The 15,652-nt window shown below is 28.4% G+C and overlaps 1 protein-coding gene across 1 annotated transcript in view; it reads right to left on the bottom strand.

Annotated features, from left to right (window-relative positions):
- Positions 1 to 342: 342 nt before the first annotated feature.
- Positions 343 to 15,652, bottom strand: part of LOC142326662 (uncharacterized) — an 85,584-nt gene continuing 70,274 nt past the window's right edge. The window contains exons 4-7 of the mRNA XM_075369273.1: positions 15,246 to 15,503; positions 7,345 to 7,470; positions 4,909 to 5,109; positions 343 to 476 (exon numbers count right to left, since the gene is read on the bottom strand). Coding sequence (XP_075225388.1) covers positions 378 to 476; positions 4,909 to 5,109; positions 7,345 to 7,470; positions 15,246 to 15,467 — 648 coding nt within the window. The 5' untranslated portion in view covers positions 15,468 to 15,503 and the 3' untranslated portion in view covers positions 343 to 377. The remainder of the gene's footprint in view (positions 477 to 4,908; positions 5,110 to 7,344; positions 7,471 to 15,245; positions 15,504 to 15,652) is intronic.

The following is a 15,652-nucleotide window of genomic DNA, read 5'->3' as shown; positions in this document are numbered from 1 at the left end:
TGGCCCCTCAAGATTTAACAAATTTTTTTTTTAAAATGAAACACAACACATTTATATTGTGTAAATATAAATAAATAATAATGAAAAAATAAGCAATATTAATGTAAGTTAAAAAATACAGCTAGATAACAAAAAAATACAATCACCTGTTTCTAATAGATCTCTGGCATCAGAATACAAAGAATTTCTTATTAATTGTGCAGCTTTAGCTAATAAACCAGAATAAGATGCAGGATTTCCTTTAAGAAGTTCATCACACCAAGGCGTAATATCACTCTCAACATTACGTATAATATTAGGTTCTTCAATGCTCAGTTCACCAAACATTTTGCAAGCTAATTCCTTTAAATTTAAATCAGATGTTTCAGCAGCACAATCTATGATTTCATTAATTTTTTTAAAACTGTAAAGTATTTCCAATAATTTCTTTTTAGCTTTAACAGGATCCCTTTCAGTGATGACCAAAGCTTCAATAACTAAAACATACGATTTAAAAAATAATCATACACAAGTACATAAAAATATAATTCTAAATTCTAAAACACTTAAAATTCACTTATCAAAACCTTTCCCTTTTTATCCTACTAACATTTTCTATAAACCACATTTATCATACAATAAAAAATAAACAGCAGGAAAATGTATACAAACATATTTTTTATGAAGCTATTTTAGCAAGTCAATAGTTAGGTGGGTTACATAACTTGGAACACAAGTGGGTTAGAATTGTTCTACAGTAGATATCTGAAGGGATCAAGCATCCCAGTAGAAGGCGACTATGTCATATAGGCCAGACTAAAGAAACATGTAAAGAAGTGAATAGGAGTTAATAGTTTAGTTTTATCCATAACCAATTTATTATTAGCAGTAAAAAAAAAAACTGCTTTATAAGAGTGATATCAGTTTTTCTATGTTCATTACAATAATAAGAGATAGTAACACAAAAAACATGAAATAGACAAAATTTTAATTGCAACTTCCTCTATTTCTATCCTGAGAAAGACTTATACAGACTAAAATAAAAAAAAATTGCACTGCAGCAATAAAATCTTTTCAATTACTGTACTAAGCTCAACAAAAAGTTCATGAAAGTGTACAAAATTGGAAAAAATATAGAAAAGTTGAAGGACTAAAGACAACCACAGCGATTCATTTCCAATTTTAAGTTAAGTTGATTGGAATAACTCTGAAAGAAAATGAATGTGAATTCATTGTAATAATGAATGCAAATTGGAATAAGAATGTGTTATTAGAATTTATATAAGTTGAATTAGAATGTTCTGAACAATTAATTACACTTCATTATTACTAATAATAATTTATACAGAACTGATATAAATTTCCGGAATTTACAAAGTGTGTTCAAAAAGTAATGAGAATTTTGAAATTTCACTGGATGTATTAGTCAGATTCTCTGCATTTTTTCACTGTTGTATTAGTAAACACGTCTGAAAAGTATCTGTAAATTTTTAGCCATACTGGATGTTTAGTCTGTTGTAAGCTGTCAAAAGGATAACACATGTTTTGGTACAATCAAAGATTTTTTATTTTTATAGATAATTGATCAGAGAATTTGTGTTAAATTTTGCTATTAGCATGGATTAAAATGTAGCAATGTTTTAAAAATATTAAATATTACTTTTGGTGAGTCTGCTGTGAGTAAAGCAAGGGTTTATGAGTAGTATAAGCATTTCCAAGAAGATCGTGAGACCTTCCTTCAACTTAAAATGCTCTTTGAAGAAGAGCGTTTGAAGAAGACAAATGCCCTGGGTGCCCCAGAACATCAACAACCGATGAAAACATGGAAAAAGTAAAAGAAATGATTATGAATCATCACCGAATCACAATCAGAGAAGTAGCTGATGATGTTGGGATATCAACTGGCTCATGCCATGAAATTTTTTCAGATGTTTTGGGTATGAAACGTGACAGCGAAATTTGTTCCAAAATTGTTGAATTTTGAACCAAAACAATGGCGAATAGAAGTTGCTCAGGAGTTGCTAAATGAAGTCAACAACAATGAAGAACTACTGAAACGTGTCACAACAGGTAATGAAACATGGGTTTACAGATATCATGTCAAAACTAAGGCTCAATCATTCCAATGGAGGCTTTCTGGATCAAGACCGAAAAAAGCTCGACAAGTACGGTCGAATGTGAATGTTATGCTCACAGTGTTCTTCGATTTTAACGGCATAGTGCATGATGAGTTCTTGTCACAAGTTCAAACAATCAACGAGTATTACATAATGCCGTTTGCATGAAGCAATCTGAAAAAAACACCCAGATGTGGCGAAACAATTCATGGCTTTTGCACCACAATAATGCGCCTGCTCACAATTCATGGTTTGTTCATCAATTTTTAGCAAAAACAACACTGTAATGATACCCCAGCCACCATATTTGCCAGACATGGCCCCGTATGACTTTTTTTCTATTTCCAAAGATAAAGAGAACCTTAAAGGGCCATCGTTTTACAAGCATAGATGAGATTGAAAGTAAATAGCTGAAAGAGCTAAACACTATTCCAAAGATTGAGTTCCAGGTTCCAGAAGTGTTTCGGGGATTGAAAAAAGCACTGGAATAAGTATATATCTAATGGGGATTATTTTGAAGGGGATAACATTATTGTAGACAAATAAATAAAATTCTTTCCAAAAAACAAAAATTCTCGTACTTTATGAACACACCTCATACACCAGTAAGGTGATCAACAGAGTAAGTTGATTATATTTTTATCAACACAGTAGTAAGTAGATATATATTTTAAACTTATATATGTACATTATATACACATTTTTATGACAAATTTATTTTTAAATTAAATTTCATAAAATTTTATTAAAATTAATTTTAATTCAAGCATTATTGCCAATAATTTATTTACATAAGCAATACAGGTTAAAATTATAAAGAACATTTTGATATATAAACAATAAAATGCTTAGAGTGTAATGAAGTAATATGAGATTATATTACTTCGTTACGTATTACGTTGATGAAATATACAAATCTTTGATAAAATGTTTTAAGAGTTTAAAGTGATATTCTAGTAAAACTGTTACAAGGCAGGACCAATTTAGTCTGCCTGGTAGACTCAAGCAATTATGGGTCATAGCAGTAGGGATATTTTTATGCACGATATTTTTATTTAGTGTTTATGCACGCTTTTATTTTAACTAAATATTTTCATTACTTTTCATTTTAAAATTTAATAATTATTACATTTATTTATTGGTTATTTATTAGACATTTATATAACTCATTTTTTACTTTTCAGTGCATTTTTATATTTGTTAATATATTATATTTTTTTGTTTAAAATTCTCAATTTGATTTAATTCTTATTTTTTACTTTTTAGAGGGTTGTCTAATTTGTTTGCCTTTTTTTATTAATGTTAATATTAATATTAGTTAAATAAAAGCTTTTTTAAAAAATAATTTTTTATATGTAATCAAATATATTATTGTAATTTTTTTTTTTATCTTTTACTTTTTAGTCTTAATGAACAAAAGCTTTTCATATCCAAAAAAAAAATATTCTTAATAATATTTATATCTGAATATTATTGTTTGTTCAAGCTTGTTTGGTTTTAATATTTGAAAACATTACTCAAATATAAGACACATGATGTGAAGTTAATATAAAATTAAATATAATATTAAATTAATATAAAAAAATTAAGTTAATATTAAATTTAATATAAAATTAAATATAAACTTGAAAAAAAATGTTCAAGAAAAACACATTTAAACTTGTGATTTGGACAAAAGTCTCACTTGAGAACTTTACACAACTTTTTTACGCCAAATTTTCTGACTGCCATGGTTCAGGGCTTAAAATGTTCATAAACATACTCATCATATACTATAAACTACAGTAATATACAAATCTGCGTTTGAGGCAAACAAGATAGAAATTCCCCGCCTTAAGTTGTAATATACAAAAATGAGAAAAATGTAACGTTAAATTATAAACATTAGAAAAATTTTGTCATACTAGTTTTAAATTATACACATATTAAAGAATGCTATTACTTTTTTCCTTAATCAATTTTCTTAAAAGGTCATAATGATTCTCTAATAAGGATATTGTTAAGATGTCTTTCCAAAATATAAATCTGATCAAAAGATTTTTGATAAATGTTACAAATATTATTTTTTTTCTTTAAGTGGAAATTAATATGTGTTTTAAAATCACAACTGCAATTAAAAGACTTTTGGGAAAATTTACATACATACTTTTCCTTTTGGGATGTAAATTAATACGCAGCTTTAAATTAGAAAAATGATTAAACATCTTCTGACAGAAGTTATAAATTAATTTTTCTCTTTTGTATGAATATTAAGATGTCTCACTAAATTGTATTTAGTATTAAAAGACTTCTGACAAAAGTTACAAATATAATTTTTCTCTTTTGTATGAATATTAATATGTTTGTTTAAAGCGCTTTTATTATTAAATGACTTTTGACATAAGGTACAAATATAATTTTTCTCCTTAGTATGAATATTTAAATGTAATTTTAAAGTAAAACTATGATGAAAAGACTTCTGACAAAAGTTATAAATATATTTTTTCTCTTTTGAATGAATATTAATATGTCTGTTTAAAGAGCTTTTGCGATTAAATGACTTTTGACAAAACTTACAAATATAATTTTTCTCTTTTTTATGAATATTAAGATGTCTCACTAAACGGGATTTACTATTAAATGACTTTTGACAGAAGTTACAAACATAATTTTCCTCTGTTGTATTAATATTATTAAGATGTCTCTTTAAAACATTTTCAAAATTAAATGACTTTTGACAAAAGTTACTATTTTTTTTTTGTTTAGTATGAATGTTAATGTGTCTCTTTAAATAACAGTTACATCTGAATCTTTCATTGCAATATTCACAAACCAATTCTTTTCCTTTTTGCTCGAACAACTTGTTTTCACTACTTATATTCTCTGTTAAATTTTCTATCGTTACATCACCGTATGCACAATTACATTCAATGGAGTTTTCATTTATAATTCCATCATTTAACGAATTATTTATGCTCTTATAAGTAATAAAATTCTTGGTACTTCCCTTGATGGTTCCTTTGTCCATAGCAACCTGTAAATTAAGTTATTTTTTATTATAATTATAAATTAATAAAAAATTATTTTAATTACAATAACATTAATAAGTGTTATCTTTCAAAAAACCACAAAATATGTATAAAAAATTGAATAATTTAAACATATATTCATAATCAACATGGTATTGAATATTAATTAATCAGAGTTAACTTCAGTATAATAAGGAACTTTACTTATTTTATGGTATGTTTATAATCTTGAGTGAAGCTTTATTATGAAATGCATGTTTTAAGAAAACCAACAAAACTAATTATTTAGCAAATTTATAACAGGTCAATATATTTATTACTTCTACATTCATATTGATTACATCTACAAACCCACACATTTTATATACACGATGTCTGGGGTGAAGGTATCTAAAACTAATGGCCCTATTCAGGAAACCAGTTCTTGAAATCTCTTACAACATAAGCTCAAACGACAGGATATATCCCCAAGATTTGTTCAGTATACTCTCAGATTCAGCAGAATACACAAATGCAGACAAGCCAACTCCAATGCAACTGTCAAGATACATGCTTTGGTTAGTAGTTTCAATTAGTTATGCATGTTCAACGGCTTGTACAAACTGAATTAAATATCAATTCTCCTACATCCAAGACATCATATTCCAAACATATGACTTCAAGAGAGACTGGAAGCTTGGTTTCACAAACTGGAAATCAAAAGGTTTTTTTAATTCCAAGAGACTGTGAATCAAGTAAGCAATGAGTTCACTGCCAGTCTAGGTAAGTCTATTAGGTGGTCTAGTTATGGACTGCAAATTCCTCCATTTGCAAGTGTACAAGTTACAAATACATCACATTAAACCAAACGTTCGTTGCCAATATCAGCTTGTAGCAGAGGCAATCATCATATTGAAAACAATCCTAATTATAATGATATTTTATTTAGAGATGAGGCAACTTTTCATACATTTGGGATAGTTAAAGACACAATTGTCAAATTTGGTATAGTGAAAACACCACACAGGAATAAAAAATTAATGAGACATACCGAAAGTCAGTATCTGTTATGATGAGAAAAGATGGCATCATTGGGCAGTTTCGTTCATGAAGTCTGAAAGGGAGCAAAGGTACCTGCCTTTCTAACGGTTTTCCCTGATTCTTGAACCAAAACCTTAACCTTTCCAGCCCAGGTCGATGGCTCAACTTGCGACTTATCCTCCCCAGAAGAGGAGGAAGAGCCAGCAAGCTGCAACACCTCACCAGGTTTAACCCACTTGGGCTTACCCTGTTTCTTAATGTCAACTGTGTCAGACATACCCTCGATCAACAATCCACTATACAGTGAACTAAATGGGTAAATCCACAAGTACAAGAAATTCACACCACTTAACCCGTGTTGGATTGACTACATGAAAATTCAGGTAAGAAAATTTTCACGTAAAATCTCAGATTAAAGTCTAATAGACATACAAACAGTCATTATCTTTTGCTAAACAAAGTGGGTGCACAATAATAAACACACAATACAAATAAAAACTATCAACACAAACAGTTGCCAATATGACAGCTGTTCAAATTAAACAAATGTATGAAATTTCAACAAATTCAAAATTAACAGACCACAAATTATTAAAGATAACAAAAACCAATAACAATAAATAAAAACTGACTAATAGACAGTCCCTGTGCCAATAGAGTAGTTCAATGAAAATAAACCCACCCACTCCCAAAAATTTGAAATAAAATACCCAAAGATAGAAACCAAAAACAAATGCCAAACCCTTACAAACAACCTAGTATAATAACTTCTGAATATTTTCAGAAACATAGCAAACAGTAACCAACTAGGTGGAACCCACACAAACCAGACTGTTTCCGCTGGCGTTGTGTGTTTCTCTCTGTGTCAGGTCCATTTTAAATTGCTTACCTGGTAAAATATTCAAATTTTACAACCGGAACAATTAAAAACAAATCACCTGGAGCTTATTGAAATGTGAATTGTATCAACAGATTATAATACATACATTTAGTTATCACCAAATTTTCAAACAAAAATTTACTCTCACACACTGATAATTTATCATTTACACATAGCATAAGTCAGTATTAATTAAATAGAACTAATAGAAATAAAAACAATTTTTTTTTATAACAGTAAAAGTAATAAAATATACATATATACAAATTACATACATATATTTATGAAATAAACAAGAGAGAAATCATGTTTATTACATGATCCAGTAATTAATACTTACATAACCTGGATAAAACCACATCTCTTCTTCTATCTTCATCATGCATAAATCATTTATTTGTTCATTGGTTCTCATATTAAGATTAGGTTGTGATGAAAGGTCATCATTCAACAAGTTCTCAGATTCCTTTAAAAAAAAGGATAATGAAAAACCTTAAAAAAAATATGAAAACGAACTAATATTAAATCATTTTTTTTATTCTACCTGCAACTTAATAATACCATTATATACATCATAAGATTCAATTTAAAATAGATATTTTTGGTAACAAATACAATTAAAAATCTAAGTCTAATTGCTAAAAATGATACAAAAATCAAGAATTAAGACAGAAATAGACCAAAAAAAAGAAAAAAGTTGTTTTAATTAATTTTTATATAAATTTTAAACTAGTTATAATACTAGTATATATAATACTAGTTATAATATAAATAGTTATAATATAATATAACTAGTTATTAAAAATGTATACAGGTTTTATTTTCTTAATGTGTAGGTTGCAATTTGTTTAACTACAGAACATAAAATCAACACCACCAAGGCCAAATGAAACGCGGATGATATATATGTAATGAAAAGATAAACAGTGAGGCCCCAAATTTCCAGACGTCAAACTAACTGGACTTTTTAAATTCAGACTCGGCAATTTAAAAAAAAAAACAAATACATTATTTGAAAATTTTAACACTATTCAAATCGATCTTTGCTTCAATGGGAAGGTTTTTATCAATCTTTATTTTACTGGGTTTTTTAACAGACTTTTCTTCAATTCATTTGCATTTATTGTTGGGTAAAGTTAACAAAAATAAAAGAACACACAGCTCGTATTTGCCAAAAGAAATTGGACTTTAATTAGAAAGAAAACAACTGAACTTATGTTAAATCATAACCTTAAAAAATTAAAAGAAATTATGAAATAAACATAACTTAATTCTATATAAGAAATGTCAGCTGAATCAACATATGAATAATGATATTAAATGAGAAAATAGATGAATATGCATTTTTCAAATACACATTTTGAAAATCAACAATTTAACAAAGCCTGAAAACAAGAGAACATAAAACACCCTATTTACAATTATATACTTAGAAAAACATGACATCAATAAACAGAGTATGACTGGAAAACTATTTGCATTACTGACATATGCTGTAATATTGAAAAATTAGCAATGAACAAATGTCATTAACTTAGAAAAATAAACTACAGTACATCTTATTATTGGCACTGGCCTTTTCTGAATTATGAACATCATCAAACTTAACATTAAATAATTAAAGCATGTAATTCTAGTTTAGTATAGAAAAAAGGCCACGATTATATTTCAGTATAAAAAAAGAGTTAATTACAATAATCAAATTGAAAAAAGTGAACATATAAATAGAGTTTATTTTAGTAAACAAGCTTACTTGAAAATATAAAATTACAAAGAAGTCCAAAAACGTAACTTCACATCACGAGTTATTTTCTTTAGATTAATCTAAGAGAAGTAATATGAATTCAGTTCATGAATAGATAATAATTAATCTCTGCGATTAACGAATTACATTAAACTGAATGATAGAGTCAAGTACAAATATAAACAAATTGTAATAAGTAAGCACATAAAATATGTTTGCACATGACATAATAACATAACCTTATATAAGCCACCTGGGCTGCCTGTACTGAGTGCACTTAAGTGAATAAATGGGTTTTTAAACCCAACTTGAAAAACATAATGTACGATTTACTGAATGTTTCACAAATTTTACTAATAGCGTAACTGTTTACTATAATAAATAATGAAGGATTTGAACATCCCTTAATAACACACGAATATCGGTAAAAAATGAACTCGTGAAATTAAAGTGCACATATACATACATAGTTTTCCTTGGCGTAGTCTGTGATGGCGAATAAAAAATAACAGAGGTAACAATTTGTGATTAGAAGTTGAATTACGTAGCACCTCAGATATGTAGCAACGAATTTGGAGAGAATCTGCATCGATGAAAAAAGAAATCAGCAGCTGGAGAAGAGTCGGCAGTTTGTAGCGATTGAAACACTTTCCGGAGAGACGTAATATACAGAATTTGAACTTAACAAAGAAACGAGGCAAAACAAAACATAGAGATGGGTGAAGTCACGAAACACTGACGAGTTGAACTACAGAATATTTCGACGGAGAAATACCACAACGTTTATGAGAGTACGAAGACGACAAACGTATTTAAAAACATGAAGTATGAGAGAGAAAGGTCACAGTCGATCGCACATGGTGAAAGTCTGATCTACTCTGCCGAAAAAATGGCGTAAGTGAAAATAGGGGGAAACCAAACCTAGGCAGACCTAAGAGAGTGTGTGTTGGCAACAAGAATAGTGTCTAAGTGTTAGTATGAGAACGATTAGAGAAAACGTGTGGAATTCGGGAATTGAAGACATAACAAAAATTTTTACATTATAAAACAACGTTTTAAATAGTTTAAAATAAAAAGAAGAAATGAATAAAAAAAATGTTTAGCCGACTTACCGGTACTGCTTAAATGTGTGGAAATATACTCACAGAAGACGTTATCGAAATTATCCACCTTTAAGAGATAACACAAGTTTTATATCTGTTAAAAGTTAAAAAACTCGACTGCAAAAAAAAAATGGCCCGGCCAGAGCAGATCATTAAACGAAAGTGTTATGCAGAATTCCAGAGCCCCTAAATTTATATATATATATATATATATATATATATATATATATATAGCCTATGACACTTCCAGTAACATAAGAATTCTAATGCGCTGTCATACATCTAAATCAGTTCAGCCTGATAAATATATACACTCACACACCCTAAATACATTACAATCCATTTTGAGCAGTCGTGTAAAAACTAAATTAGCATATGCTTAAATAATATTTTGTCAACTTTTCATTATTTTTAGTGGAGAAAGGTGATCATCCAGAGATTGTTACAGATTAGCTTTCAAAATAAATATAATGCTGTGGGTTCTTATAGATTGAACAATCCCATTGAAAAATCTTAAACTCGTAATATGAATTTTTTCATTATTTTTAATATTGTTAAATAAATATGTCTACTTATTTATTGTGGTGGCAATTTGGCAAATGTGTCAAACAGATAAGCATTCTTGGTTTTCACTTGCCGCTCTACCTGAACCAGACTATTGAGGTGCTATATAAGCGTACCTTAATTTTTATTTCTTTATGTGTGGTCGCCATATTTGCTTTTTATGCTGACTGTGGGTACCATCAGTTGGATCCGGCCATTTTTTTATCATAACTGGCGACCTACAGTTTGCAAGCACCCAGGCATTTTGAATTCATTTTATGGAAGGAACATGGTTCGATTAATCATTTAAATTACCCTCTTAATGTTTCAGTCAAGTCCTTTTCAAATGAATGCTTACTTAGTCTCTGACAGATTTTTCTGAAAACTCACTTGTGTAAAAAATGTCCAAAGTTTTATCTTTGCATTTTGCATGCATGATTTCATCAATCTTAACAAATTTATCCATACACCATACCATATTTTTAACATAATTACTGGTTCCAGGGCCAAAATAAAATTTCACTATGGTACATCGATACATTTCATAAATCCTATCAAGCTATGTTGATTTCCCACTCTAGATTAACAATTTCTTTGCTCCAGAAATATAGGAAACAAAGCATTGATAAGAATCTTGTCGTCTTTCAGAACTATTTCCTACTTTAAAAACACTTCTGAAACATTTTTTCTTGCTGTATTGCCTAAACAGGTATAGCTTGAAGTAGTCTGCAAGGATGATTATTGCCATACATGATATTTGTGAAAACAATATACTGTTTTTGGAGAAACATAATAAGAACCGATGCCGCTCAACAATTTACTTATTTCTGGATTATAGATTATCAAGTGCCAAATAAAATCAAAATAAAGATAACAGTAAGTATGTCATTTTTTATTTTAGCTTGTTGTACTTGGGGATATGTTACACATGAATTTAACAAGATATGCGATGATAAAATGTGAGGTGAAAAGAAATTTAATCTTTGCCAGGAATTGATTACAACACTAGTTTTTCTGTAACCTAATACTTTAACTACTACACTAAACCGGTAAGAGTGGACATCTGTCACTGAGGGCAGCATCTGGGGATGTCAAATCAATGTTACATAACTTCAGAATGGAATATTTTCCCTGCTTAAATGCACTTGCAGTTTCATTTTGAAATTAATGTTTGTCCATTCGTAGGTTAACATATGGAACAAATTTCAAATTATACTCGTTAAAAACATAATGAATAACAATAATTAAGTTCCAAAGTGAATCACAATTTTACTTGATCGGTTATTAATTTTATATTTCTATTTTTTACAGATATTCAATAAAATGAAATGAGCACAACAGAAAAAATAAAGTTGAGCAAAAGGAACCCAAGACAAAGAATATGTGACTTCAAGCAAAGTTCTGACAGCTTTTGAAAAAGAGGAAAAAATTCTTAATTATTGACCTCAAAATCAATAGGGGATGTAATGAGAAACACATATCTTGCTCTAATAAAAGCCTTGGAAGAGAGAGGTAGAGTAACGAGATTGATTCAAAACAGCCAGATTTAGATAAAACAGAATACCAAGGTTCATCAGAAGATTCTGAAGAAGATTTGGATGATGATTTACCTGATCCAGTTCAACAAGACAAGCCAAAATATACTAAAATTATAGATGATGTGATTCACCTTCAAAATATTGGATATATGAAGTTTAACCAGGCATCAGGAAAAGCAATCATGTCAGAGAAATAGTACAAAGAGGGTAAATTTATTTTCAGAAATAAAAAATTAATTTTTGCTTATTTTAATAGTATTTATTAATAAATAAATAACTAAATATATATATAAATTACTATAATATAATATTATTATTATATATATAAGTTACCATTTACTGTGCTTAAAAAAAACTTTACTTTTTCTAATAATTATGAATTTCAGTGAACTTGTAATGAAGCCTGTTACAGAAAATTAGTAATTAAGAGCCTAGGTAATGAAAAGGATGAAATAATTAATTCATGTAATCATTTCTGCTAAACACTTATTTACAGAATAATACTACTTTTGTTAAAGGGAATCTTAATATAATTTTAAATAAATAGATCAGACGATCTTTTGCATTGTTATTTAATTTGTTAAAAATGAAAACTGGATTGTAATAAGCTCTTTTCTCATGACCTAATTTATATTTAATTTACTATTTCAGTGACTAAAGAAATATACCTAATCAAATTCAGTTTTTTACCTAGAGGATCAGTTGAATTTTCAGCAGGTACAAACAACATGTTCAGCTGGATTAGGATTTAAACTTTTTTTATTTTTTTTTTAATATGAATAAATTCCTATTTTTTTTCAGTGCATTTTAGTAACTGATAGTTAACTTTAGTTTACAATAATTATTCATACCAATAGGTAAAACATGTATCTTTTTTTACTAAAAACAGAAATATAATAGAGAAATGACTTAAAGGACTTTACCAAACAGTTATGCAATTGCCATATTTTAGAAAGCACGGTGTTTTATAAATATTTATACAACACAGTGCTTTCTAAACTATGCAAAGTGCATTAAAAAATACCTACGCTTTGAATATGTAAAGCACATTTTTAGGAGCAGTATCCTTCAAATTAGAGAAAAAATTTCCAAATAATAATTAATAAATCTGCTTTTTTCCACATGAGGTTATTTCTTTAACTTTATTATATGTACGAGTCAGAAATTCCCTCAACTGTACACAGTAACTAATATATGATATATCACATAATGGTAATTATTTAGGTAACTGAAATTTTGTTACTATGAAATGATGACATTTATAGCAATTTTAAATGTATAAGTTTAAAAATAAAAGTAGATTATGTACAACCAGATAACACTTGTAAATAATAAACTTTTACTTAAATTGCTGAAAATAATAAGATAAACTGTATTAAACAAATATCTGAAACCTCAAAATGCTTCTGTATTAAATGAGCTATGCATATCAAAACTTAAAGCTAAAATTTTGATAATTATAGCATACTATTTTTGATTGTTGGTATGACTATTAATAATAGTAATATTTTTGTTGCCAGTGAGTCTTAAATCAAAAAAGCTCCACTGGATATCAGAAGACTTATGTAATAAGTGGATAACAGTCAACCATATTAATAAATCATATTTTAAATAGAGATTTAAAACGTTATATGTATTCTATAGTTAAAAGAGAATACATTTATCTTATAGGGAATTTTTTAGTAGTATGGAAAATGCTTTTCTACATAATTAGTTATATGTTTGAATTTTCAATAATAAACTATTGAACTTATTTTCACTCATTGATGAAAGTGAATCAATTATTTTTTTATTAATTAGTTGAATTATCACTATATTAGCTGAATGCAAATACTTGTGAACTCCCCATGTGAATGAGTAAGGCAAACAAACAATAACTGAACCTGGACTTAACACTATGCGGTTCTATAAAGCCACATACAATCATGTAGCAAATTCAGTCTTGAGCATCCAGTTCTCTGATATGCAAATGAGGTTATACTATTATAAAAGAAAAAAAATTAATACAATTCAGATACATGAAATGTACTGTTAGAACTGTAATGCAGTTTCTTTCCACCATGATGTTACAAATTAGAAATAATACTAATTTTTGAGAAATCCATTTAGTATCATTCAAATAGTTGTATTTGATTTGTGTATGTCTAATAAAGACATTTTTCAATGCGTTTATAAATTTAAAGTAGTTCAAATGAATTGCAATTACACTTATTACATTAAGATGGTTCTAGAAATTATATACTCATATACATAAATGTGAAAGTTTATTGCGGTTCTGTTCGTTTGCAACAGGATCACATGAGAATCAATCGACCTTTGAGGATACATTTGTGTTTTCCCAGTTAAGCTTTTAAGCCATAGATTGAGCCCCGGCCTCCTTGGGGGTGAACTTGAGAATTTTCTTCTTGGAAGACGACCTAACACCATTTTTGATTTCATTTTTCCACATAAAAATAATAGACTATGCATTTTGAAGTATATTTGATTTTCAGCTCTCTATCTTGGTCCCTTCCCAAGAGATAGGAAATTCTAGGGTAAAGGAAAGGGGAATCAAAAGAAATATGTTCATCTACAGCAGGAGCACATCAGAACTTCTATGTCAAGAACCAGGGAAGTGTTAGAAGAAAGAGAAATTTTCAGGCTTTAAGTTATTTATCAGTATTATTTTCACAACCAAGAGGATTATGCAAACACATCAGAGGTCCAGGGGGTGGAGCCCTGACTTGCTAGTATATATATGTGTGACTTTAATGTGATACAAGTAAAATATTCAAGTTATGTTAGTATACAGATGCAGTTGATTCACTTGACTTTTTCTTTTGCTGATTAAACTTTTAATTAATTAAACCAGTTTTTATTTATTTTACTGTATCTGTGGGTAATCTTTAAAGTTTTCAATTCTTGCTTTCAAAGAAAGTGATCATATTTACATAAACATACACAAATACGACTATTTATAAAATATAATGTACAAATGGAAAAAAAAGTGTAGCAATCGCTTTAAAAAAAACCCCAGATACTAATCTCAGGAACATACAGGCAAATCTTCTGCTGTATATGGTTTTAAACACTGAAAACAATTTCAGTTCAGAAAAATATAACTAATAACAGCGCATCTTACTGACATTTGACTGTTTAATAATTAATTGTTCTGTAATGATGTAATAAATTGTAACTATCTTTGCTAAATAAATAAACTTTGTTTTTTAATGTCAGAAAATAAAAATAATTTATAAGTAGTAGTATTTTGTTATAATTAATGCACATGTTTTATTGATAAGAAAGCAGGACACAGCACATAAATAGTCATTACCTTAGGATTCAAATCAGACCCTTGTTGCATAATAGTTCCAATAGTAAACCAAAAGCTGTTGGCGAGAGAAAATGGATTTTCTATCAGGTCATTTTCAATATCGCATGGATGTGGATTTTGCCATTCATATGGAGAAAATCTGGCAACGATGAACATTGTTATGGAAACAAGTACGTAAGCCGCTAACACATACAACCAAATTTCAACAGCCAAAGGATTCATAAAAGAAAATAATCTTGTTGGCTGAGAAGTCGGCACCTAAAATAAATTTCATTAAATAAATTATAAAATAGTTTTAATGATAATTTTAAAACAATCAAGTACTTGATTTGCTCTAGGAACTCAGCATTTCCGTTTTTGAGTAGCTGAAGAAGACATAATTAGAGTTATAAAAATTTATAATTTAT

The sequence above is a fragment of the Lycorma delicatula genome, chromosome 6 (genome assembly GCF_047948215.1).
Source record: "Lycorma delicatula isolate Av1 chromosome 6, ASM4794821v1, whole genome shotgun sequence".
Classification (NCBI taxonomy): Eukaryota; Metazoa; Arthropoda; class Insecta; order Hemiptera; family Fulgoridae; genus Lycorma; species Lycorma delicatula.
Note: the sequence above shows the minus strand (reverse complement) of the source record. Positions and strands in the feature narration are given on the sequence as shown.